Source organism: Ursus maritimus, unplaced genomic scaffold (assembly GCF_017311325.1).
Source record: "Ursus maritimus isolate PB19 unplaced genomic scaffold, ASM1731132v1 scaffold_25, whole genome shotgun sequence".
NCBI lineage: Eukaryota > Metazoa > Chordata > Mammalia > Carnivora > Ursidae > Ursus > Ursus maritimus.
The window spans coordinates 3,096,415-3,119,205 of NW_024425008.1; the positions used below are offsets into that span (position 1 = coordinate 3,096,415).

Genomic DNA, 22,791 nt, shown 5'->3' on the forward strand with positions numbered 1-22,791 from the left:
TTAACACTCCTAACTGAATGTTACAGGGTTGTTAGGATTTCTGAAGTCATCGTACGTCTGGATAGTGGCAAAATGAGTAATTTAGATGTGGAAGCTTTAACGTCTATCCCTTGGAAATGATCATTTGGTCCAGGTCCTGGACACACCACCAGATAGATAAGGAAACATGGGTGGGCCTGGCAAGGATTTGCATTTTACTGAAGGCCCAGCAGGAAAAAAACAGACCAAACCTGTGCTGTCCTGGGGCGTACAGTCTGATGCAGATGACAGAAAAGGGAAACAGTGTTAAGTGGTAATGAAAAGATGAGCTGGAAGGGAGTGGTGGGTGCTGGCAAGATCTGGAGGATGCAGTGTCAGGAAGGACAGCATGGAGGCATCACCGAGAAGTGTTTGTAAAGACTGAGCCAGGTGAGGGAGCCGGTCTGTGGGCCTCCAGGTGTTCCAGTTCCAGGTGAAGAAGCAGATAGCAGGGGGTTGGTCAGAGATGTGGGGAGCAAGGGGAGAAAAGGCAGGTGAGACCAGAGGGGCCAGATCAGGTTGGGCCGGGGTCGCTGTGAGGACTGGCACTTGCCCGCTGGGTGAGTCAGGAGCCATCAGAGAGTCTGGATCAGATCCCTCTGGCTGTTGTGTGCAGAGTAGTTGCAGAGCGCAGGGTGGGGGCCCAGGCATGGCCACGGGTGTGGGCCGGAGGGGTTGGCAGCATGGGAGCTGCTGAGTTGTGTGATTTAAAGTGCAGGCTGGTGGGACTCCTGGAGGGGCCAGAGGTGGGCATGAGACAAAGGAGGAATCATTTTGTATGAGCAGCTGGTGAACATGAACCTTTGGGCCAGCAGTGGTGGTTGTCATCACGTTAGAAACCAAGCCAGGAGTGCCTAGTGCCGCTCTGGAAATGTGCACTTGGACTTGTGTCTTGATTGACTGACTTGTGGGGTCTTCCTGCTACAGCTTGTTATCTAGTAGAGCCTAACCATTGCTGGAGAGAGATTGCTCTCCTGTGAGGCAGGCTGGCCCTGCGGTTACGGCTCAGGAATCAGACCGACCGTCTGGTTTGAATCTCAGCCCCATTTACCAGCAGTGGGACCTGGGTGAGGTACCCAGCCCCATCCGTGGAACAGAGACACTGATGTGCCTGCCTCAGGGGATCAGTGTGAGGGTTCGTGAGTTCAGGCGGAGAGTGTGGCAGCCACACCCGGCCTGGGGTAAAGGCTGATGTAACATCCGCTGCTGACGCCCCGTCCGAGGGAGCTGTTGCTTCTGTCCACCGAGAGCTTGTCTCGAGGGCTCACCTGCTCTTCTCCCAGCACACACGTTTCCTACCCAGATTCTTTTTCCTTTAGGATTTATTTATTTATTTTAGCATACCCGCACTCGCGTGTGCAAGCAGAGGGCAGGGGCAGAGGTAGAGAATCTGAAGCAGACTCCCTGCTGAGCGTGGAGCCTGTTGTGGGGCTCGATCCCACGACCCTGAGACCATGACCTGAGCCAAGACCAAAAGTCAGACACTCCACTGACTGAGCCACCCAGGCGCCCCTCCTGCCCAGATTCTTGTGCAGAGCAGTTGGTGGGTATTGTAGTGATGACAGTCATAGATATTTTCACTTCTAAACTAAGTGCAGAAAAATTTAATTGCCCTCTCAGTGTGTATGTAGGTAAAATAATTTTAACATCGGAGTTTCTAACCTGTGTTATTAAATATGCTCTGTATTTTCTTCCAAGGTGCGAATAATGTTTGAAGTGCAGGACTTGAAATACGCCACGCTGGCTACGGTGTCGCGCTGCGGCATGGTCTGGTTCAGTGAGGACGTGCTCAGCACAGACATGATCTTCAACAACTTCCTGGCCAGGCTGCGCAGCATCCCCCTGGACGAAGGGGAGGACGAAGCCCAGCGCCGGCGCAAGGGCAAAGAGGACGAGGGGGAGGAGGCTGCTTCCCCGATGCTGCAGGTACGAGCGCTGTGGCCGCTCTGCCGAGTATGGCCACAGGTCTGCCTCTCAGAGGGCTGGACTGCGCGTGCAGTGAGATCGAGCGTTCCGCCCCCGAGGGTCTGGAAGCCAAGGGAGCCATGGTACTCTTCCCTGGACGGTCACTGCTCGTCTGTTGAGGCAGGACGCTCGTTGGAGGTTCTCATGATCAGTGCTGTCTTATACCAGCTCCTAAGGGAGCAGTCTCCTCTGCCGAAATGAAGACGTTTGGGAAAATTTTTAAAATTCTTCCGTTATCTGACTTTTCTCTGCAAATTGATGAAACACTGCCTTTTTCCATTTCAGTGGTAAAAGCCACTGTTCCCAGGAAATGTGATTTTTGGGAACTACCACGATAAAGGACTAAGAATTGGTCACAGAAGCTTATCTGGGGGAAAAAAATTGTTTGCAGGTCACATGACCCTCTCCTGGGTTTTAAGTGAGAATACATGAAAGCCTCTGGGCTTTCTGAAATGATAGTTAAGTGTCCTTTGCTGCCTCTTGCAGATCCAAAGGGATGCAGCCACAATCATGCAGCCGTACTTCACCTCCAACGGCCTGGTCACCAAGGCCCTGGAGCACGCCTTCAAGCTAGAGCACATCATGGACCTGACCCGCCTCCGCTGCCTGGGCTCGCTCTTCTCCATGCTGCACCAGGCCTGCCGGAACGTGGCTCAGTACAACGCCAACCACCCCGACTTCCCCATGCAGATCGAGCAGCTGGAGCGCTACATTCAGGTCAGGGAGCGCAGGCGTCGCAGGAGAGCAGGGCTCCCCCGGGGCTGTGCATGCATGACCCCTGTGTCTGTGAGCCTCCCAAAACTATATGCCCGCTTGGGTGTGTTCTCTTTCCGGGGCACTGTGTCAGGCTTTCATGGGTGCCAAGAAAGGTGCGGGTGTGTCATGATCCAAGAACACTGGAAACCACTCTCTCCAAGGTTAACGTTGCTGTAACTGTCTGTTGTTGAAATTTTATTTAAAAATGGATTTTATTTCTTCTGTCAATAGCGGTATCTGGTTTATGCAATACTCTGGTCCTTGTCTGGAGACAGTCGGCTGAAAATGAGAGCAGAGCTGGGTGAATACATCCGAAGAATCACAACGGTGCCGCTGCCCGCTGCACCCAACATACCCATCATCGATTATGAAGTAAGTGCCGGGAGGGCGGGGCCTTATTTCCCTTGATCTTGCCACGTTGGTTCACTTCCTCCCGGAGCCACCTCACTGTGAGCTTGGCTTACTCTTTCCGTTTCATAAAAGGATTCTGCCCTTTGTTTTATGCGGTATAAAAGGAAAGCGGGAACGTGAAAGCTGTGATTTGTATGAAAACAAGCAGGTCTCTGAGGTGTGTGGGTCCCAGAGTGACCTGCGCCCCTCCTCTGGTTGTAGGTGTCCATCAGCGGAGAATGGTCGCCGTGGCAGGCCAAGGTGCCTCAGATTGAAGTGGAGACGCACAAGGTGGCAGCCCCTGACGTCGTCGTGCCGACTCTGGACACTGTCCGCCACGAAGCCCTCTTGTACACCTGGCTGGCTGAGCACAAGCCACTGGTCTTGTGTGGCCCCCCAGGGTCTGGCAAGACCATGACGCTCTTCAGCGCCCTCCGGGCCTTGCCTGACATGGAGGTAAAGAGGCTGGGACGGGAGCAGGACTTTTTGTGCTCGAAAGGGGTGGGGCTTACATTCCTTCATTTGTTTCTTCCCGCCTAAAGGTTGTGGGTCTTAACTTCTCGAGTGCTACTACCCCAGAGCTCCTGCTGAAGACTTTTGACCACTACTGCGAGTACAGACGCACACCGAACGGGGTCGTTTTGGCTCCTGTTCAACTTGGAAAGTGGCTGGTACTATTCTGTGATGAGATCAACTTGCCAGACATGGATAAATATGGGACACAGAGGGTCATATCCTTCATCAGACAGGTTTGTGTATACCCACAAATCCCCACCGCCCTTGTTCACATTTGCTCCTGATGTGCTAACTCTGCTGCTTTCCCTCAGATGGTGGAGCACGGAGGCTTTTACCGAACCTCAGATCAAACATGGGTGAAGCTGGAGAGAATCCAGTTTGTCGGGGCTTGTAACCCACCCACTGATCCTGGAAGAAAGCCCCTGTCTCACAGGTAACACACAGCTCTGTAGACTGCACTGACCTCACACGCATATCTGTTCCGGGATCGTTTAAAATGTAGCACAAGGAAAATTTGGTTTTAATTATAAAAAGGTAACAAAATACGGCTTGTCATAGGGTGGCCCCTGGGCTCCTTTTGCTGTGCTGCAAAGGAAAACACCTGAAAATAAAAGCACTGCTCTCGGGGAAGCAGTGAGCTAGCTGCTGCAGACCTGTGGGGCCACGACGGGTTGATAAGCCTGAATCATTTTCCCATCCTTGCTTGGCTCTTTCTCAAGTTTTTTGCACCTGCTATTACGTGTCAGACCCAGGCCTGAGCGGCTTGTGTGTGATCTGTGTTAACTGTGACGTGAAGCCTGCGTGGGTAGATTGGGAAGCAGCCCCGGGGGTGGGCCAGGACAGGGTCGCTGGCCACGCAGGCACACTGCTCCTTCCCTGGAGTGGCTGAGCCGGCTGTCCTCACACAGATTCTTGCGTCACGTGCCTGTCGTGTATGTGGATTACCCGGGACCCGCCTCCCTGACACAGATCTACGGCACCTTCAACCGGGCTATGCTGAGGCTCATCCCGTCCCTGCGCACGTACGCGGAGCCGCTCACGGCCGCCATGGTGGAGTTCTATACCATGTCTCAGGTGCGCGGGGCTTCTCTGCTCCTCTAATAACGGAAGAACCTGTTAAAAGGTTGAGCCTTAGTGAAAAACACTTTTGCGCATTGGGTAAAAAGACGTGGTTCTCGTGGTTGTGACTTGCCTGTCTCGGGGAAGCCTTCTGAGGGCACACGAGAGAGCTGCTCACCTGTCCGTGGGGATAGCGTCGTGCTCCCAGTGCTTTATGAGCACGTCCCTGTCCCACGTTGCAAACGTTTTTCCTGGTATTTAGTTTGCTCTCAATTTTGTAGAACTACAACTTCTTCTGCAGAATCGTTAATGTCATTCAGTGTCCTTTTTTGTCTTTTTTTAAAGATTTTATTTATTTATTTGACAGAGATAGAGACAGCCAGCGAGAGAGGGAACACAAGCAGGGGAGGGGGAGAGGGAGAAGCAGGCTCCCATTGGAGGAGCCTGATGTGGGGCTCGATCCCATAACGCCGGGATCACGCCCTGAGCCGAAGGCAGACGCTTAACGACGGAGCCACCCAGGCGCCCCTGTCTTTAATTTTTTCTGCTTTTGAAATCGTGCTTTCCCTGAACTTAGGAATTACCTTGTTGAAAGTATTTTTGGAAGAATTTTTTGTATTTTAAATGTAATTAATTGCAACATAGAAGTGAGCAACTTGGATCGAACTTTGTTCTGGATAGTTGTCCAGTGTCCAGTTGGTCCAACATTACTGATTCATCCGTAGATATTCCAGGGCCAAGGTCGTTCATTTTCAGTATAAAAATGTTATACTGCATTTGACCTTTTACTCACTTTTCGTGGTTTAAGATATTTACACATTCCTCCACTTTTCTGAACCCGCAGGAGAGATTCACTCAGGACACACAACCCCACTATATCTACTCACCCCGTGAGATGACGAGGTGGGTGCGAGGGATCTTCGAGGCCCTGAGACCTCTAGAGACTCTACCTGTGGAAGGCCTCATTCGGATTTGGGCACACGAAGCCCTCCGTCTCTTCCAAGACAGGTAAAGCTAAGGATGCAGTTAGCTCCGTGCTCTGCTACCAGACTCTTACCCTCCTCCGAGTTAGGGTCTGTGCAAGGCTGGCCTGCCCAGATTTGAGCCAGGCTATGCTGGTGGTGGAAGGGAGCAGAGGTGGTGAGGGCAGCCTTGTGTCTGGGCACTCAGCACAGCCACCCCCAGCGTTGACGGGTCTCGGTGCGGCGACTGCCCCCTGCTGCTTACTGAGTGGCGTGGGACAAGGCACTTCCATTAACCTCTGCACCTGTCAAGTGGGCACCACATAACCTTGTCCAAGCGAGAGGTCTCTGGAGAATCTGAATGCCTTCTAGGGGCACTTGGCTGGCTTAGTCGGTGGAGTGTGAGACTCTTGACCTTGGGGTCATGAGTTCGAGCCCCATGTTGGGTATAGAGGTTACTTTAAAAAAAAAACAAGCCCACAATTGAATGCCTTCTAACAACTATCTGGTACATGGTTTCCATAACCACCACTCCTTTTTTTTTTTTTTTTTTTAAATGATTTTTTATTATGTTAGTCACCATACAGTACATCCCGGTTTCGATGTAAGGCTCGATGATTCATTAGTTGTGTATAACACCCAGTGCACCATGCATACGTGCCCTCCTTACTACCCATCACCGGTCTATCCCATTCCCCCTCCCCTCTGAAGTCCTCAGTTTGTTTCTCATAGTCCATAGTCTCTCATGTTTCATTCCCCCTTCTGATTACCCCCCCTTTCTTTATCCCTTTCTTCCCCTACCAATCATCCTAGTTCTTATGTTCCATAGATGAGAGAAATCATATGATAGTTGTCTTTCTCTGCTTGACTTATTTCACTTAGCATTATCTCCTCCAGTGCTGTCCATGTTGTAGCAAATGTTGAGAACTCGTTCTTTCTGATAGCTGAGTAATATTCCATTGTATATATGGACCACAACTTCTTAATCCAGTCATCTGTTGAATCTCGGCTCCTTCCACAATTTAGCTATTGTGGACATTGCTGCTATGAACATTGGGGTGCATATGGCCCTTCTCTTCACTACGTCTGTATCTTTGGGGTAAACACCCAGTAGTGCAATGGCTGGATCATAGGGTAGCTCACTTTTTAACTTTTTAAGGGACCTCCACACTGTTTTCCAGAGTGGCTGTACCAACTTGCATTCCCACCAACAATGTAGGAGGGATCCCCTTTCTCCACATCCTCTCCAACAATTGTTGTTTCTTGCCTTGTCTATTTTTGCCATTCTAACTGGCGTAAGGTGGTATCTCAGTGTGGTTTTGATTTGAATTTCCTTGATGGCTAATGATTTTGAACATTTTTTCATGTGTCTGTTAGCCATTTGTATGTCTTCATTGGAAAAGTGTCTGTTCATATCTTCTGCCCATTTTTTGATTTATTTGTTTCTCGTGTATTGAGTTTGAGAAGTTCTTTGTAGATCTTGGATACCAGTCCTTTATCTGTAGTGTCATTTGCAAATATATTCTCCCATTCCGCATAACCACCACTCCTTAACCTCGATCTTTTTCTTTCACCAAGGAGTATTCCTTTTTTTTTTTTTTTTTAAGATTTTATTTATTTGACAGAGAGAGACATAGCGAGAGAGGGAACACAAGCAGGGGGAGTGGGAGAGGGAGAAGCAGGCTTCCCACTGAGCTGGGAGCCTGATGCACGGCTCTATCCACAGGACCCTGGGGTCATGACTTGAGCCAAAGGCAGACGCTTAACAACTGAGCCACCCAGGCGCCCCCTTAACCTCGATCTTTACTCTCATCAGAGGGTTTGCAGCTCTGCTTCTGGGACTTCAGTTTTCTCTTCACCTGTTAACCACTTGTCTCACGTGTTGCCTTGTGGCTTCTGAGTTTTTCTAGTGAAGTCACCAGTACTTAGGGAAAGAGCTGCTCGTGACCATAGTGGTCAGTGTGGATCGTGGAAAGTTTTGTGGTTTGAGTCATAGGAAATGCCAGAGTGAAAAGTTGAGTCTTTACCTCTTGAGGAATCTTGAAAATTACTGACAGTTTTTCGGCCAGAACCAACTTCTTGCATTCTTTATAGGTCAGCACAGTCTTTGTTTGACAATAAATTTTTAACTTTCCTAGGTCCTGCCCTGTTATTTTTTTCTTTTTCTTGTATTTTTAATTTTATGTATTTTAGCCTGCAAAGACTTTTAGGCTCATTTTAGGCTGATGAGGAAAAATTAAATTTGTGTTGCTTTGACTCTAAATTTCTAAGTAGTAAATCTTAATTGATTTACTATTTCATGCAGCACCACAGTTTCCTGCCCAAACTATTTGGGGAAATGTTCTGCCTGTGAACTGGGTTACTCAGAACAGTGCAGGAGGGCAGGCTTTTGGTGGCAGGGCAGGTCGCCTCACTCCCAGGGCGTGTGTGAGGTGGCCATATGCAGAGGACACAGTCCCTGTGAGCACTCAATGTCCCAGATGTACATGGTTGGTAGCAGTTAGTTAATGGTTACTCCCCGGGGAGAACCCAAGGCGAATGGTTCCCTCCAGACCGAGAAGTGCTTATGCGTTTGGCAGCTGCACCCCTAGACCAGCGAGTCCTGCCTCCAGGTGGCTTTTCTCATCCATGCTTTCAAGGAGTCTCAGAATGTTGCTTTATAGATCTCTGGCTTTCAAATCAGGCTCCTTGGAGTCCTTGAGTTCCACGCAGCTGCCCTGACCAAGAGCCCAGTGTCCCAGATGAGCGAAGAAGGTGGAACAAGGAACTTGCCGGCTTTTTTTTAATTAAAAACAAAAAAACATAAAAACTAACACGCTCTTTTTTAATTATGAAAAAATTTGAGCTATAATGTGGTTTTCACAGATTTCCCAAAATACTAGAGACAAAATTTTGTTTTCATTAAAATGTAGCAGTGGTAGTGAGGTGCTTGTAAATCCTGATTGGCTGCAGTAACCACATGCCCTGCCTTCACTGGACCTGCAGCTGGTGGCCTGCTAACTGTATCACAGAGTCAGCTTCTCAGAAGGTGCCCTCCCATCCACAAGGACAGGTGTGGTCTCACCTGCTTGGTTCACGGTTCTCTTTGTAAGCCCTGTGTCTCCAACGCTGTGTGTGTCACAGTTCCCTATTCTTGTTCTCTTATTGCCCCCGTGATACTGGGAACTTTATATTAGGCAAACTTAAAAACTAGAGTCATGTCGTCATTTTATTTTATTTTTTTAAGATTTTATTTATTTGAGAGAGCACGAGCAGATGGGGAGAGGCAGAGGCAGAGAGAGAAGCAGGCTCCCCACTGAGCAAGGAGCTCGACGTGGGGCTCGATCCCAGGACCCTGGGATCATGACCTGAGCCAAAGTCAGACACCCAACTGACCAGCCACGCAGGCACCCCTCCTGTTGTTGGTTTAAAAATCAATGTGATTACTCATTCTTAGAGGAATTTTTTTTACTTTTGTTTTTGCTTTTGTTTTTTAAGTAACTTATATACCCAACATGGGGATTGCACTCATGACCCCGAGATCAAGAGTCGCATGCTCTACCAATTGAGCCAGCCAGGCACTCCTAGAGGAATTTTTTTAAATGTAGTGGTGCCATAGTTCTGAGGGGTCTTATAAATATCAAAATTTTGTATTATTTAAGTTGTCTGGAATTCAGATGCTTAGGTTTTTCCATTTGTATAAAATGAAAATTTCAGGTAAAGCCTAATTCTAGCCCTTCGGAGTCACCCACAGCACCAACAAAACCTGGTATTTGCTCACCACGGCCTCTGGACTGATAGGCATGCCACTCTTCTTCCAACAGACTCGTGGAGGACGAGGAGAGGCGCTGGACGGACGAGAACATCGATATGGTTGCTCTGAAGCATTTCCCCAACATAGACAAAGAGAAGGCGATGAGCCGGCCCATCTTGTACAGCAACTGGTTGTCAAAGGTAACAAATATACGTCATTTCAGAAATACTTTCCTCTGTCCTTTTAGAATTTTCTTCTAATCAGAAATATCTTTTTCCTGAAGCACCCTGTAAGTGAAGCATTGGTTATAGGCACAGTGCACTACGTATTTGCTGATAATGTGGGGCAGACGATCCCAGGAGTGTGGCTGGGGCTGGCTGGCCAGCTGTGTGTCTTACTCCCATGAGGTGGCTGCTACAAGAGCCATGCTGCTCCAGCCCAGCAGGGGTCACGGCTTCCACGTGTTTGCAGCGGAAGGGGCCTTCCCCTTTGCTTTCACTTTCCGTACACCATAAAAATGAGCTAGTTGTGAATAATTTGCATGAAAATGTTTCATATACTTTGTACTAAACAAAGTTGACATTCCTAGAATAGCTGTGAGCTCTCCTTTTTCCAAAAGAGTAGGATGTTTGAGTAAGTCGTAGTTTCAATATGCATTTCATTCAGTGGGAAGTGCAGGCACAGGGATGAGTAAAGTCTTCCTGTAGGGAGCTCACAGTCCAACAGAGGAGACAGACAGGTGGAGACAGCGCTGTGTGGGGAGAGATCTCAGTGGAGCTGACCCTGGCATTGGGTTTTAAAGAGGGCCGTACGGAAGTAAGAACTAGCAAGATAGGTTTGTTTGGTGCTGCTAGAATTTTCTGTTTATTTCTGCCCTCTGGATCCTAATCCTTATTTATAGGCACCATCTTCTTCCAGTGGTTCATCTGTCCCTGTCTCTATGCTGTTTTTTGAAGAGCAAATGTTAAAGCTCTGTCATTTACCCCAGAACCCATCTATACTTTTGTGTGTGGGGGGGGGGTGAGCTACAGGTCTATTTTCAGCTTTTCCTGAGGGACGTCCATTCTCCCAACATAGGACCCAGCACTGTTTGTTGGACAGTCCCTTACTTGGCCATGTCTCTCTGTCATTACGGTTCCCCGCATGCAGGGTCTGTTTCAGAGGCTTTGTCCTGTTCTGTTGATTATTTGTCCCTTCCTGTGCTCAGATTGCAGGGCCCTGGTAGCAGTGATGACGTCGGATGGGATAGGCCCTCACACCTGGTTCTTCTATAGGGACTTTTTTTTTTTTTAAAGACTTTATTTATTTATTTGACAGAGAGACAGCCAGTGAGAGAGGAAACACAGGCTGGGGGAGTGGGAGAGGAAGAAGCAGGCTCCCAGCAGAGGAGCCTGATGTGGGGCCTTATCCCATAATGCTGGGATCACGCCCTGAGCCAAAGGCAGACGCTTAACAACTGAGCCACCCAGGCGCCCCTTCTTTAGGGACTTCTTGACCATCCTTGGCCCTTTCCCTCTTCCTAATGAAACTTAGAATTGGCTCGTCAAGTTGTGCTAAAACCCACCACTACCGTCCACCCTCGAGATCGAGGCCTGGATTACATTGACTTTCTCTGTCAGTTTGGATGGAACTGACATTTTTAGAGTAGTTCGCTTTTCCCTGCATGGTTATGGTCTCTGTCTTCATTTATGTAGGTCCTTCTGTGAGGTCTTTTTAGTGAAGTTCAGTTTTCTCTACAAAAATTTTCCATGGTTTTTAGATCCAGTCCTAGTTAATGTAAATTTTTGTTGCTATGCTGTAAATGATACCTTTTTATATTACATTTTTTTTAAGATTTTATTTTTAAACAATCTGTACACCCAGCATGGGGCTTGAACTCAGAACCCTAAGATCAAGAGTCTCATGCTCTACCGACTGAGCCAGCCAGGTGCCCGAGAGTCTATGGAAATAAACTGGCATAATAACAAAGATGATTTCTTAGTAATTCCGGTCTTGCTATTTTTTTCTACAGGATTACATCCCAGTAGACCAGGAAGAATTGAGAGATTATGTCAAAGCTCGGCTGAAAGTCTTCTATGAAGAAGAACTTGATGTCCCTCTGGTTCTGTTTAATGAAGTGTTAGACCACGTGCTCAGGATAGACCGGTGGGCTTTTTGTACTTACAACCTCACCACTGGCCTCAGCTGCTGTTAATGTAGTGGTGGGGGATCCTGCCAGGCCTCCCGACTGACCTTGCCCCACCTCGCCTCCACCCCCACTTCTCTGCCAAGCAATCAGCTCCTCCCCCGCCCACCCTTCTAAGTCCAGCTTCTCTGTCCCACACTTGCCCGCTGCTCGGCACCTACTCGGCTCCTGCCGGCAGTCTGTTCCTGCTGTGATTGGAAGCTCCATTAGAATCGGGTCTGTCTGCCTCCTGCCATCTGAGTATCTGGAGGACAGGACCATGTCCTGTTGATCTTTGCACCCCCCCAGACCTGGCAAATAGCAATTGCTCAACAACTGTTTAACGTACAGATTCAAGTTAAAACATGTTAAAAATGTTGTAGATTAACTCCTGAGAAAATTTAGGACCTGAGTGTTGAAACCAGAACAGATCATAAAAATCTTGAATTGTATCTTTTTCTGATAATGTTTCAGAATATTCCGCCAACCTCAAGGCCACTTGCTTCTGATTGGTGTCAGTGGAGCGGGAAAGACCACACTGTCCCGTTTTGTAGCCTGGATGAATGGTTTGAGCGTGTACCAGATTAAGGTGGGTCTGGTTGACACTTCTTAACCCCCTTGACAAGATACCTGATGCATGCACGTGGCTCCTTGAATGAGAACAGACCTAACCTGCCAACTACTTCTCTAGGTGCATAGAAAGTACACAGGGGAAGACTTCGATGAAGATCTTCGGACCGTGTTGAGACGTTCTGGCTGTAAGAATGAAAAGATAGCATTTATAATGGATGAGTCCAACGTATTGGATTCTGGATTCCTGGAGCGAATGAATACGCTTCTGGCCAACGGGGAGGTAAGCGCCCCATTGCACTGTGTTGTGTGTGCATGGCGGCAGGTTACCAGGACCAGTCAGTAGTCGTGCTCTCTCATTTGCTAGGTTCCTGGCCTCTTCGAAGGGGACGAGTATGCCACCCTGATGACCCAGTGTAAAGAGGGGGCCCAGAAGGAGGGCTTGATGCTGGACTCGCACGAGGAGCTGTACAAATGGTTCACCAGCCAGGTCATCCGCAACCTCCACGTTGTCTTCACCATGAACCCGTCCTCAGAGGGGCTCAAGGACCGCGCTGCCACTTCCCCGGCACTTTTCAACAGGTACGCCAGTGTCTGCTCAGCTCTGGGTCACAGGAGCCGATTTCTTCCCAAGGGGCAGGCCCTGTTCTTGGGAGCTGTTTGAGACATGGCCGTCTTTTTCAGGTGTGTGTTGAATTGGTTTGGGGACTGGTCCACGGAAGCACTGTACCAAGTGGGCAAAGAATTCACAAGTAAAATGGACCTGGAGAAGCCCAATTACATCGTGCCCGATTACATGCCTGTCGTGTACGACAAACTGCCACAGCCACCGTCACACCGCGAAGCTATCGTAAACAGCTGTGTATTTGTTCACCAGACTCTTCACCAGGTGGGTTCAGTGTCCAGGTCGTGCAAAAGGAAACTGGTGAAGGAGAGAGTGGAAGGTACTTGGTAGTAGACGCAACGCCATTGCCTGTTCTTACCTCTGTCGGTGACATGTCCTCCTCCTCGTTACCAGGCTGTACCTTCTGGGGTCACTGACCTTTACCGCCCTCTTGCTACTGCCTCTATAAAGCATTATTCTCTGCTTTTCTTATCTCACTACCCATGTGTGTGTGGGCCCTGGTTCTCCATTCTCCAACAGGGGTCCACGTGCTTTCCCTGTAAAAGGCCAGATAGTTCAGGTCTGAGGCTTTGTGGACCAGGAGGGTCTCTAAACTACTCGGCTTTGCCTTGGTACACAGCCTCCACAGCCCACGTGTGAGCAGGTGGGTAGGGCCGTGGGCCGCTAGCGCTTCGTTTGCAGAAACGTGCAGTTGGAGGGATTTGGGCCACTGACTGGGGTTTGCTGACCCTTGCTCTAGACTCTTATCATGGAACAGTACAATCTGCTCCCATCTGAAAGACTTTGTGAAAACCACTCTGAGCCTGTGGGTGTCCCGTTGACCACTGCCCTGCTACCCCTGCCACACCTGCAGGCTGCCCCCATTGCCTCCGGAATGTGGCCTGGCCCTGGCTTCCCTTGCTGGTCTCGTGTCCTTTAGCCTGCAGGGCCAGAGCAGCTGGTCACACACAGCTGTGCCCTCTTCCCCTCTTCCTGCTGCCGCCTCTTACTTTGGTGTCCACGGAAGATGAGCAGAAGGCAGAGGAGACATAGCACATGTACCCCCAGTTGTAGAGCCTCTTCGCACAGAGTACACGTGTGAGGTCGCTGAGGTCACCTCTGTGTTGTAGAGACGTTTGAGGAGAGAGCTTAAGGGTCCAAGGGGCTCCATGAGATCTTACAGGAGGCTGAGCTGAGACCCCAGCTCAAGTGTGATCCTAAGGGCTGAGTCCATGCCACCGTGTCACCTGGCAGAGCAGTTAGCTTTTTTGAGGTTAAATAACAGAGAATGTCCTGAAGAGTGATAAGACTGAACTGTTTCCTAAAAGGCTAACGCTCGGCTGGCAAAGCGCGGGGGCAGAACGATGGCCATCACGCCTCGCCACTACCTGGACTTCATTAACCATTACGCCAACCTGTTCCATGAGAAGCGGAGCGAGCTGGAGGAGCAGCAGATGCATTTGAATGTCGGGCTCAGGAAGATCAAAGAAACGGTTGACCAGGTACATCCCAGGGGTCCGCTTCACTTACGGGCAGGGGGCTGGCGTGCGGACCCTTTGCAGGTAATTTCTGCACGATTCCGTTTTCCGAACGTGGCGTCTGTCCCGCAGGTGGAGGAGCTGCGGCGCGACTTGAGGATAAAGAGCCAAGAGCTGGAGGTAAAGAACGCGGCCGCCAACGACAAGCTGAAGAAGATGGTGAAAGACCAGCAGGAGGCAGAGAAGAAGAAGGTATGTGTCTGTCTCAGGAGCCCTGGCCCGGCCGGGCCCGCGCTGGCAGTCTCTGGGAGCCTAGGAAGTCTAGTCCGGGTGGGCTTTGGGGTTTGACGGGGCGGGGTGGGGAGTGTTCAGGAGTCACTCGGTGAAGTAACCAGTACCCATAGCCGGGCGCTCCCTCCTTCCTAGGTGATGAGCCAAGAAATTCAGGAACAGCTGCATAAGCAGCAGGAAGTGATTGCAGACAAACAAATGAGTGTCAAAGAAGATCTGGACAAGGTGGAGCCTGCTGTCATCGAGGCCCAGAATGGTACGTCAGTGCTGCGAGATGTGGTGTTTCTAGAAAGGGCGCCCTCCGTCCACGGTGCTGAGGAGTGTGGGGACTGAGCCTTTATCTCAAGGCTTTCCTAAACACTGAAGACTGTCTTCATCTCGTAAAGCAGAGTTCTTATAACACTTTTCACCAGAGCAGAACCCTTCTCGTGAGAGATGGTTGACAAGATAAGATCTATGTGAATACATGGGTTTTTAAAAAAAAAAAATCTGGTGATAATTAGGTGAATATGCTCTTACAAATCCCTGACTTGAACATCAGTGGAAATGCCATAAAGCGTGCAGTGTTGCCGTCTTGTGGTTGTCCGAGTGTGCTCTGGCCAGCCCAGTGACTACCGACTCAGGTGCTGATAGCAGTCGCTCCCCATCCCGCCTCCATGCTGGCCCGCCTGCGGGACGCTGTTCCGGTGACTGCGGGCCGCCCCTCACCTATGCTCCCTCCCGGCCCCGCAGTGTTTGTTCCATACACCACAGGAGAAATTGACATATGCCATCCAAACTATAGATGTTCCCTGAGAGTCAGATTAAATGAGAACTTCATATGGTTCCACTGCCGAGTAACCACTGAGTGTTTTCATAGAAGTTCAGGCTAGACAACTGTGTGTTGCAGCTTGTGGAAGGCATCGGCCATCCTTTTAGAACTGTATTCACCCAGCCAGGCAGACAGTGTCTAAATTCTGGCAGATTGAAAACATCTTTGCTTATATTGTGGAAGATATGTACATAATTAAAATATCTACATCATTTAAGTCTTTATGGAGATAAAGCAGCTGCTGAGGGCCTGTGAGACATTGCTGAAGGCAGAGTCCTGCTGCTCACGGAATGTTCAGTGTGGGCTTGTTAGTACAGTGAGATCTCCATATTTATTTAAAAGGTCGGCTACTCCTGCTATTCTAGCTTAAGTTTAAAGACAGAAAGTCTTGCTTGCTCGGACCTTCCGAGCAGCGGCTCCCTCCTCTTCGGAGGCACGGCTCTGCTGTGCGGCGGCCCCTCACCACGCTTCCTCTCTTGCCCTCCCACCCCCTCCTCTGCCGCCGCTGTGCTCAGCCGTGAAGTCCATAAAGAAGCAGCACCTGGTGGAGGTGCGGTCCATGGCCAACCCTCCCGCTGCCGTGAAGCTGGCGCTCGAGTCCATCTGCCTGCTGCTGGGGGAGAGCACCACGGACTGGAAGCAGATCCGCTCCATCATCATGAGGGAGAACTTCATCCCCACCATCGTCAACTTCTCTGCGGAGGAGATCAGGTGAGCATTGCCAGGATGCAGAAGATGGTGCTCAGGTATTGGGAGGTTTCGCTGCCATGGTGCGGCCTGTCACTGGCCAGGCGTGCGCCGGAAGGTGGCGTCCGTCACGTTAGTGGCACACGTGCCCTCCAGGCCGGTTCCCTCGAAGTGGTAGTCAGATTCTTCCTCCCATTCCTGGCAGTAGCTTAACGATTCCTTAACTCCTGTGAGCCGAATCCTTCTCCATCGCCACAGATAGTGGTGAGCGCCTCGCCCCCAGAGCTGGTGGTGGACACTGCCTCCCGTCAGGGGAGGACGGGCAGGAGGGTCAGAGGCCTTCCCCGCAGCAGCACCACTGTCACCTGGAACGGGGGCAGCAGGTGGGAACCGGCCTTTGCGTTTTGGTTTCCTAGAAACCTTACATTCACCCTACACGTGCTTAGAACTACATTTCCTCTTTTGCAGCGACGCCATCAGGGAGAAGATGAAGAAAAACTACATGTCCAACCCAAGCTACAACTATGAGATCGTGAACCGGGCATCCCTGGCCTGTGGGCCTATGGTGAAGTGGGCGATCGCACAGGTAGCCAGCGCGGCCCGGAGCTCCTGTGTGAAAAGCCACCTCCTGTCCGGTCACTTGTGAAGCATAACTACCGTTTGTCCTCCTCAGCTGAACTACGCCGACATGTTAAAGCGAGTGGAGCCCCTGCGCAATGAGCTGCAGAAGCTGGAGGACGACGCCAAGGACAACCAGCAGAAGGCCAACGAGGTGGAGCAGATGATCCGGGACCTGGAAGCCAGCATCGCCCGCTACAAGGAGGAGTACGCCGTCCTCATCTCGGAGGCCCAGGCCATCAAAGCAGACCTGGCTGCCGTGGAAGCGAAAGTAAGATTGTCGCCAGGCTATGCCATCTTTCTGCCAGCTCCCCTTAGCTCTTTGTGGGGTTTAACACGAGGTGCTCCTGGCACTTAACGCATGTTCCCATGTGCATGCCCCACATTCACCCTGGCCAGCTAGCTCTCTTGTGTCTGAGAGGTCCTGCCAGCTTCCCCGAGTAGTTACTGAGTGGCATTAAGACGGGTGGATACCAGGCATGATCTGAAGCCAGTGAGCCCCCTCCCCACGCCAGCCCCCAACCTGTGCATTCACCCACCTCAGTTTCAGTGGGGTCACCAATAGCCTGGGTGTCTGTCCAGGTTGCCACGCCCATACTCCTCAATTGCCAGAATATTCTCTCCTGCCAGCAGTGTTTCTTTCCTCCGGCCAACCCTCGACCCTGGGCGCTCCTCCTGCCCAGTCCCTGCTCCCGCATACATCTCCAGGCTGACCCCTGCTTCTCTACGCCCCCTTGAACCCTGCTGAGGTTCTGAGACCCATTTTTGTCCTCTATTGTGGAGGAGCTGGGTCTCCTCTCCTCCAAAACTGAACAACTGGAGTGTGTTTCTGTCTCTAGCCTGCCCAGAGCCCTGCAGGGGGACAGCTTTTCACTTTTCGGTATAAATCCTATTTGATTTTCCCTTTAGGTAAACCGGAGCACTGCTCTTCTGAAGAGTTTGTCTGCTGAACGTGAACGATGGGAAAAAACAAGTGAGACTTTCAAAAACCAGATGTCCACCATCGCTGGGGACTGCCTCTTGTCGGCGGCGTTCATCGCCTATGCGGGTTACTTTGACCAGCAGATGCGCCAGAACTTGTTCACCACCTGGTCCCACCACTTACAGCAAGCCAACGTCCAGGTAACGGGCCGGAGGGGATTCCAAACAAGCGTTAAACGCGTGAGCCAAACTGGCGTCCAGTCGCCTGTTTGGTCCTGGCTGGTAAACCACGCACCTGTAGTTCTGAAGAGGAAGGATAACTGCCCTCACCTTTCAGTTCCGCACAGACATCGCCCGGACGGAGTACCTCTCCAACGCCGACGAGCGCCTTCGCTGGCAAGCCAGCTCCTTACCTGCGGACGACCTGTGCACGGAGAACGCCATCATGCTGAAGCGGTTCAACAGGTGCGTACAAAGCTCGGAGAGGGCAGCTTCAGAGTTCTTACGTGTGGTGGGCCAGTTTTTGTTTTTTGAAAACACACCTTCGAGGAGATGAATAGACACTTGGAAGTGGGCAAGCCGCACAGGCAGCCTTGGCGCCCGTCTCTGGTGGTGGGGTACGCACGGCCCTCCTCCTCGCTCCCTGACCGTCTGAAGTGTTCTGCTGTGAGCCTTTCTTGTGTAACCTTTCAGGGCCGAGTGGCAGGGCTGTGTACTGGGGTGAACAATAAAACAGACCCTCTCAAAATATAATGACTGGAAATACTTAGCTAAAAAGAGTGGAAGGGGAAACTGGTACATGGTTTGTGGCTTAAGCAGCCAGAGGAGGAAGTGAAGAATGACCGCAGGGAGGGCAGGCTCGACACTGGCTCGGGGGTCCTCGAGACCCACCCCCCCCTACAGGGCCCCGGGCCCTCAGAGGCTTGAGCTTCCACCACGGCAGCTTTCAAACCCAGACGCCCTGGGTGTTTCTGACTTTATCTCAGTATCTTGAAATCCTTGAGCCCTTGAAGTGTGTCACTATCCCAGGGTCACAAAGAGGATGAAGACTTCTGCAGGTGTCACTTGATTTTGTGAGCAACCCCTCAGGCCGCACTAGCGGCCCCGTGTCTTGCCAGATGGTCCTGGTGAGAATAATGATCCATCCATACAGTCTGGGCTGGACTCCTCTAAATTAGAAATACGCACACTCCTAGGTGCTGATGCAACAGTAGCCCGGCACACGGGACAGGTGACAGGTGTAAGGATGGGGCGTGACTAACAGCGGACTGAAAGCACCATAGGTGCCCCTCGTCGGGGCCCATTCACAGATTATTGTACGTTCCGTAGTGGAAGGCAGGCCGCCCCAGCAGGCAGCGTGCCTGGAGGGCAGGTGTGCTCCCCGCAGACACAGGTACCCACATGCACACCTGGGTCTGTAAACGCCCGCACCTCTTCCAAGTAGACAGACCAGAAACCGGTGACCAAAAATAGGGGAAGGGGGCGGTTCTTCCCACCGTATGACCTTCATGGCTTCCGAATTTTATGCAAACACATGTATGCACGTGCAGTACGTGTTTTCAAAGTTTTTTAATTGGCCACGTGACCCTGAACCCATCGCTGTAGCCTCTTAGTGCCCCATCTTTCTCATTCGTAAAACAGACGTGCTAATGGTACCTTTTCCCAGGCTCCTTGTGAGGATGAAGTCGTGTCTGCCATTTTCAGGGTCCCTGATGGTTTAAACTTTCTCTGCCCTGCTCCAGGGAGTCTGTGACCTTGTTAGCTCCTTGCACAAGTGCTTCAAAAAGATGGCTTTACCATCAACCATCCAGTCTTCCTGGGAGACTCTGGAGACCGCGCTGGAATGGTGGGGACGGCCTTCCCCTGGTCTTTGTCGGGGCTCCCTGAACGTGCTCTCATGTTGCCTCACCCCCAGGTACCCGCTGATCATCGACCCCTCTGGCCAGGCCACAGAATTCATCATGAACGAGTACAAGGACCGCAAGATCACACGCACCAGCTTCCTGGATGACGCCTTCCGGAAGAACCTGGAGAGTGCGCTGCGGTTTGGGAACCCCCTTCTGGTGCAGGTGTGTGCAGCAAACAGTTGATGTGATCTAACACTGAAGTCTGTGATCTAAACAGTGGTAGTTTTTGAACTTCGTGCTCATTTGATGTCAAAGGATAAAGGTTTGCAATTGTTCTGTGAGAAGTAAGTCTGACAAAACAGTGTTTGGTCTCCATCATCACGACCCACTGGAACTTTCCATACTGACGAAAATGTTCTCTGATTCGTGCTGCCCAGCGTGGTTGGATGTGTATGTGGCCTATGTGACTGAGGAGCCGCATGTTCTAATGAAGTGGCCAGAGTGGCTCGTGGCTACCGTGCTGGACAGTGTAGGTCTCCGTGGCTGGGTGGCTTCTGAGGTGTATTTCTCTCGAGCAGGAGGTCAATGTCAATGCACCGTTACTCGGGTGAAAGTAAATACCTTGGAACCCTGACCGCAAAGTTTGCGTGTATGTCCGTAGGATGTGGAGAGCTACGATCCGGTGTTGAATCCGGTACTGAACCGCGAAGTTCGGAGAACAGGGGGGAGAGTGCTGATCACCCTCGGCGACCAGGACATAGACTTGTCACCGTCGTTTGTCATCTTCCTGTCCACCCGAGATCCAACCGTAAGGAACGAGGCACCTCAGATACGCGGCTGTGGCGGCACCCCGTGTCTCAGCTCAGGTGACAAAGCAGACGGTTCTGTTTCTCCTTTTGGCAGGTGGAGTTCCCACCAGACTTGTGTTCCCGGGTCACGTTTGTCAACTTCACGGTCACCCGCAGCAGTTTACAGAGCCAGTGTCTGAATGAAGTCCTGAAGGCGGAAAGGCCAGACGTGGACGAAAAGCGCTCCGACCTTCTCAAACTTCAAGGTGTGTTTGTGGGTCTGTAGCTTCGGGAGTCCGGAGCAGGTTGGGGGTGAACTGGGGAGGGACTGGAACACGTCGGTTTATCCTGACACTCGGGAGCGCGTTCCCCCTGGAAGAGCGTAGGTTCTGGCGAACTCGGGGTGTCCGATCGTTGCAGGGGAGTTCCAGCTGCGTCTGCGCCAGCTGGAGAAGTCTCTGCTGCAGGCTCTGAACGAGGTGAAGGGGCGCATCCTGGACGACGACACCATCATCACGACGCTGGAGAACCTCAAGAGAGAGGCTGCCGAGGTGACGCGGAAGGTGGAGGAGACGGACATCGTCATGCAGGAGGTGGAGACCGTGTCCCAGCAGTACCTGCCACTGTCCACCGCCTGTAGCAGCATCTACTTCACCATGGAGTCCCTGAAGCAGGTGCCTGCGGGGCCGCCCGCCCGGGACGCCACGCCGCGCTCTGCACCCCACCCCCCGCCTGACACCGTCACCCTCTGCCCTCCAGATCCACTTCCTGTACCAGTACTCCCTCCAGTTCTTCCTGGACATTTATCACAACGTCCTCTATGAGAACCCGAACCTCAAGGGCATCACCGACCACACGCAGCGCCTGTCCATCATAACGAAGGATCTCTTCCAGGTAGAGCGCCCAGTGCTTCGGCTGTCATCTCCGGGCGGCGGAGATGGGAGGTGGTTGTCCAGGGACAGCAGCGTTGCCCGCTCTCATCTCCAGGTGGCATTTAACCGGGTGGCCAGGGGCATGCTGCACCAGGACCACATCACCTTCGCCATGCTGCTGGCCAGAATCAAACTGAAGGGTACTATCGGGTAAGGTCGGCCCCTGCCGCGCCTGCCCCCGCCGAGCATCCTCGTCTCACAGGTCACCTGCTGGCCCGGAATGAGCGCTTAAAGGAAATAAAATCCTTCCCATTACCGCTCTTTTAGTCGCGGCGGAAGTGAATCTGAGACCCGTCCTAACCTGTTGCCCCCTTCCCAGGGAGCCTACCTACGATGCCGAGTTCCAGCACTTCTTGAGAGGGAAGGAGATCGTCCTGAGTGCTGGCTCGACGCCCAAGATCCCGGGCCTGAGCGTGGAGCAGGCCGAGGCGGTTGTGAGGTTGAGCTGTCTCCCTGCGTTCAAAGACCTGATTGCAAAGGTTCAGGCCGACGAGGTGAGTGTTCTGAACGCTTCCTGGCCTCGCCCCAGGAAATCGGTGGTGAGAGATTATGTCTGTCAGCACTCACGTCGGCCGTCTGATACATTCGTTTCCATTTCTCTGCCCCAAAATGGGCTCTGCTCCAGGCAACACTATCTCTTGTCTCCACAGCAATTCGGCATCTGGTTGGACAGCAGCTCCCCAGAGCAGACGGTCCCGTACCTCTGGAGTGAAGAAGCCCCCTCAAGTAAGCCTGCGTCGGGGCCTCCTCTGTGTTTTCATTCTGGGCCCAGCTGTAAAATTGGGCTTTGCTACTTGAGTGAAAGGATGCTTCCCAAAAAAAAGTCACCAGTTCCTGAAATAAGTATCTCAGCCTTAAAACTTGAGGTCCTAATTCCTGTTCCACTCATGCTCGAAGACCAAAAGAGACCGAGTAGGAAGGCCCTCGCCCAATGTTAAGGGAGAGATAGGCTTGTTCCAAAAGCAGTCGCCCGAGGCCCTGTGCTGGCCAGCTCGGGCGGGGAGGGGTGGGGAGGGTCTCCAGCTCAGCTGCAGCTCAGCAGGGGTGGGCCCGGCGATCACTAGCATCTTCCCTAGACACTGCTGAGAACCTTTAGGTGCCTGCAGCGAATGGGTGTCCGCGGAGTCCTTTAAAACCAGTAACCGCCACAGTATCCGTGAAGAGGCCTACGCGTAGGCACTGTCACGAGTGTGTCCAGAGGGTTCACTGAAGACAGGAGGTGGGGGCAGTTCTCCTTGGGGCAGAGAGGGCCAGAAGTAGCAGCATGATTTCAGAGGTGTCACTCAAGCTGAGTCTTGTACACTGAGCTTTTTTCAAGCAGGGGCTTGTATGAGACCAGTTCCGGCGGGGGCAGCTTGGAGTCTGTGCTGTGCCCGCCCCCCAACCCTTCACGTGTCTTGTCTTTGTTTCAGCAGCCATCGGGCAGGCCATCCACCGCCTGCTCTTGATCCAGGCTTTCCGTCCCGACCGCCTGCTCGCCATGGCCCACATGTTTGTCTCCACAAACCTTGGGGAGTCCTTCATGTCGATCATGGAGCAGCCGCTCGACCTGACCCACATCGTGGACACTGAGGTATGGTTCTGGCTGCCTGCAGGCTCGGGTACACCTCACTACTCCAGCGCCTAGCCACTGTCTCCTCGTAAGGCCACGTACCCGCTACAGACTCCCAGCCTGGGCAGT

General features: G+C 51.7%; 1 protein-coding gene across 3 annotated transcripts in view; it reads left to right on the forward strand.

Annotated features, from left to right (window-relative positions):
* DYNC1H1 (dynein cytoplasmic 1 heavy chain 1) overlaps positions 1 to 22,791 on the forward strand; it is a 68,406-nt gene that overhangs the window by 39,021 nt on the left and 6,594 nt on the right. For 2 of the 3 annotated variants that reach the window (XM_040641397.1, XM_040641400.1), the window contains 31 exons: positions 1,717 to 1,944; positions 2,470 to 2,700; positions 2,971 to 3,111; positions 3,352 to 3,585; positions 3,672 to 3,878; positions 3,957 to 4,078; positions 4,554 to 4,719; positions 5,549 to 5,712; positions 9,470 to 9,599; positions 11,411 to 11,544; positions 12,038 to 12,152; positions 12,255 to 12,416; positions 12,501 to 12,715; positions 12,818 to 13,022; positions 14,066 to 14,239; positions 14,348 to 14,467; positions 14,642 to 14,762; positions 15,833 to 16,028; positions 16,473 to 16,590; positions 16,678 to 16,893; positions 17,532 to 17,744; positions 17,881 to 18,008; positions 19,459 to 19,612; positions 20,052 to 20,198; positions 20,294 to 20,444; positions 20,599 to 20,852; positions 20,938 to 21,072; positions 21,166 to 21,260; positions 21,430 to 21,604; positions 21,761 to 21,836; positions 22,523 to 22,683. In XM_040641397.1, the coding sequence (XP_040497331.1) occupies positions 1,717 to 1,944; positions 2,470 to 2,700; positions 2,971 to 3,111; positions 3,352 to 3,585; positions 3,672 to 3,878; positions 3,957 to 4,078; positions 4,554 to 4,719; positions 5,549 to 5,712; positions 9,470 to 9,599; positions 11,411 to 11,544; positions 12,038 to 12,152; positions 12,255 to 12,416; positions 12,501 to 12,715; positions 12,818 to 13,022; positions 14,066 to 14,239; positions 14,348 to 14,467; positions 14,642 to 14,762; positions 15,833 to 16,028; positions 16,473 to 16,590; positions 16,678 to 16,893; positions 17,532 to 17,744; positions 17,881 to 18,008; positions 19,459 to 19,612; positions 20,052 to 20,198; positions 20,294 to 20,444; positions 20,599 to 20,852; positions 20,938 to 21,072; positions 21,166 to 21,260; positions 21,430 to 21,604; positions 21,761 to 21,836; positions 22,523 to 22,683 (5,088 nt within the window). The remainder of the gene's footprint in view (positions 1 to 1,716; positions 1,945 to 2,469; positions 2,701 to 2,970; positions 3,112 to 3,351; positions 3,586 to 3,671; positions 3,879 to 3,956; positions 4,079 to 4,553; positions 4,720 to 5,548; positions 5,713 to 9,469; positions 9,600 to 11,410; positions 11,545 to 12,037; positions 12,153 to 12,254; positions 12,417 to 12,500; positions 12,716 to 12,817; positions 13,023 to 14,065; positions 14,240 to 14,347; positions 14,468 to 14,641; positions 14,763 to 15,832; positions 16,029 to 16,472; positions 16,591 to 16,677; positions 16,894 to 17,531; positions 17,745 to 17,880; positions 18,009 to 19,458; positions 19,613 to 20,051; positions 20,199 to 20,293; positions 20,445 to 20,598; positions 20,853 to 20,937; positions 21,073 to 21,165; positions 21,261 to 21,429; positions 21,605 to 21,760; positions 21,837 to 22,522; positions 22,684 to 22,791) is intronic. The other variant, XM_040641398.1, reaches the window with a different exon arrangement.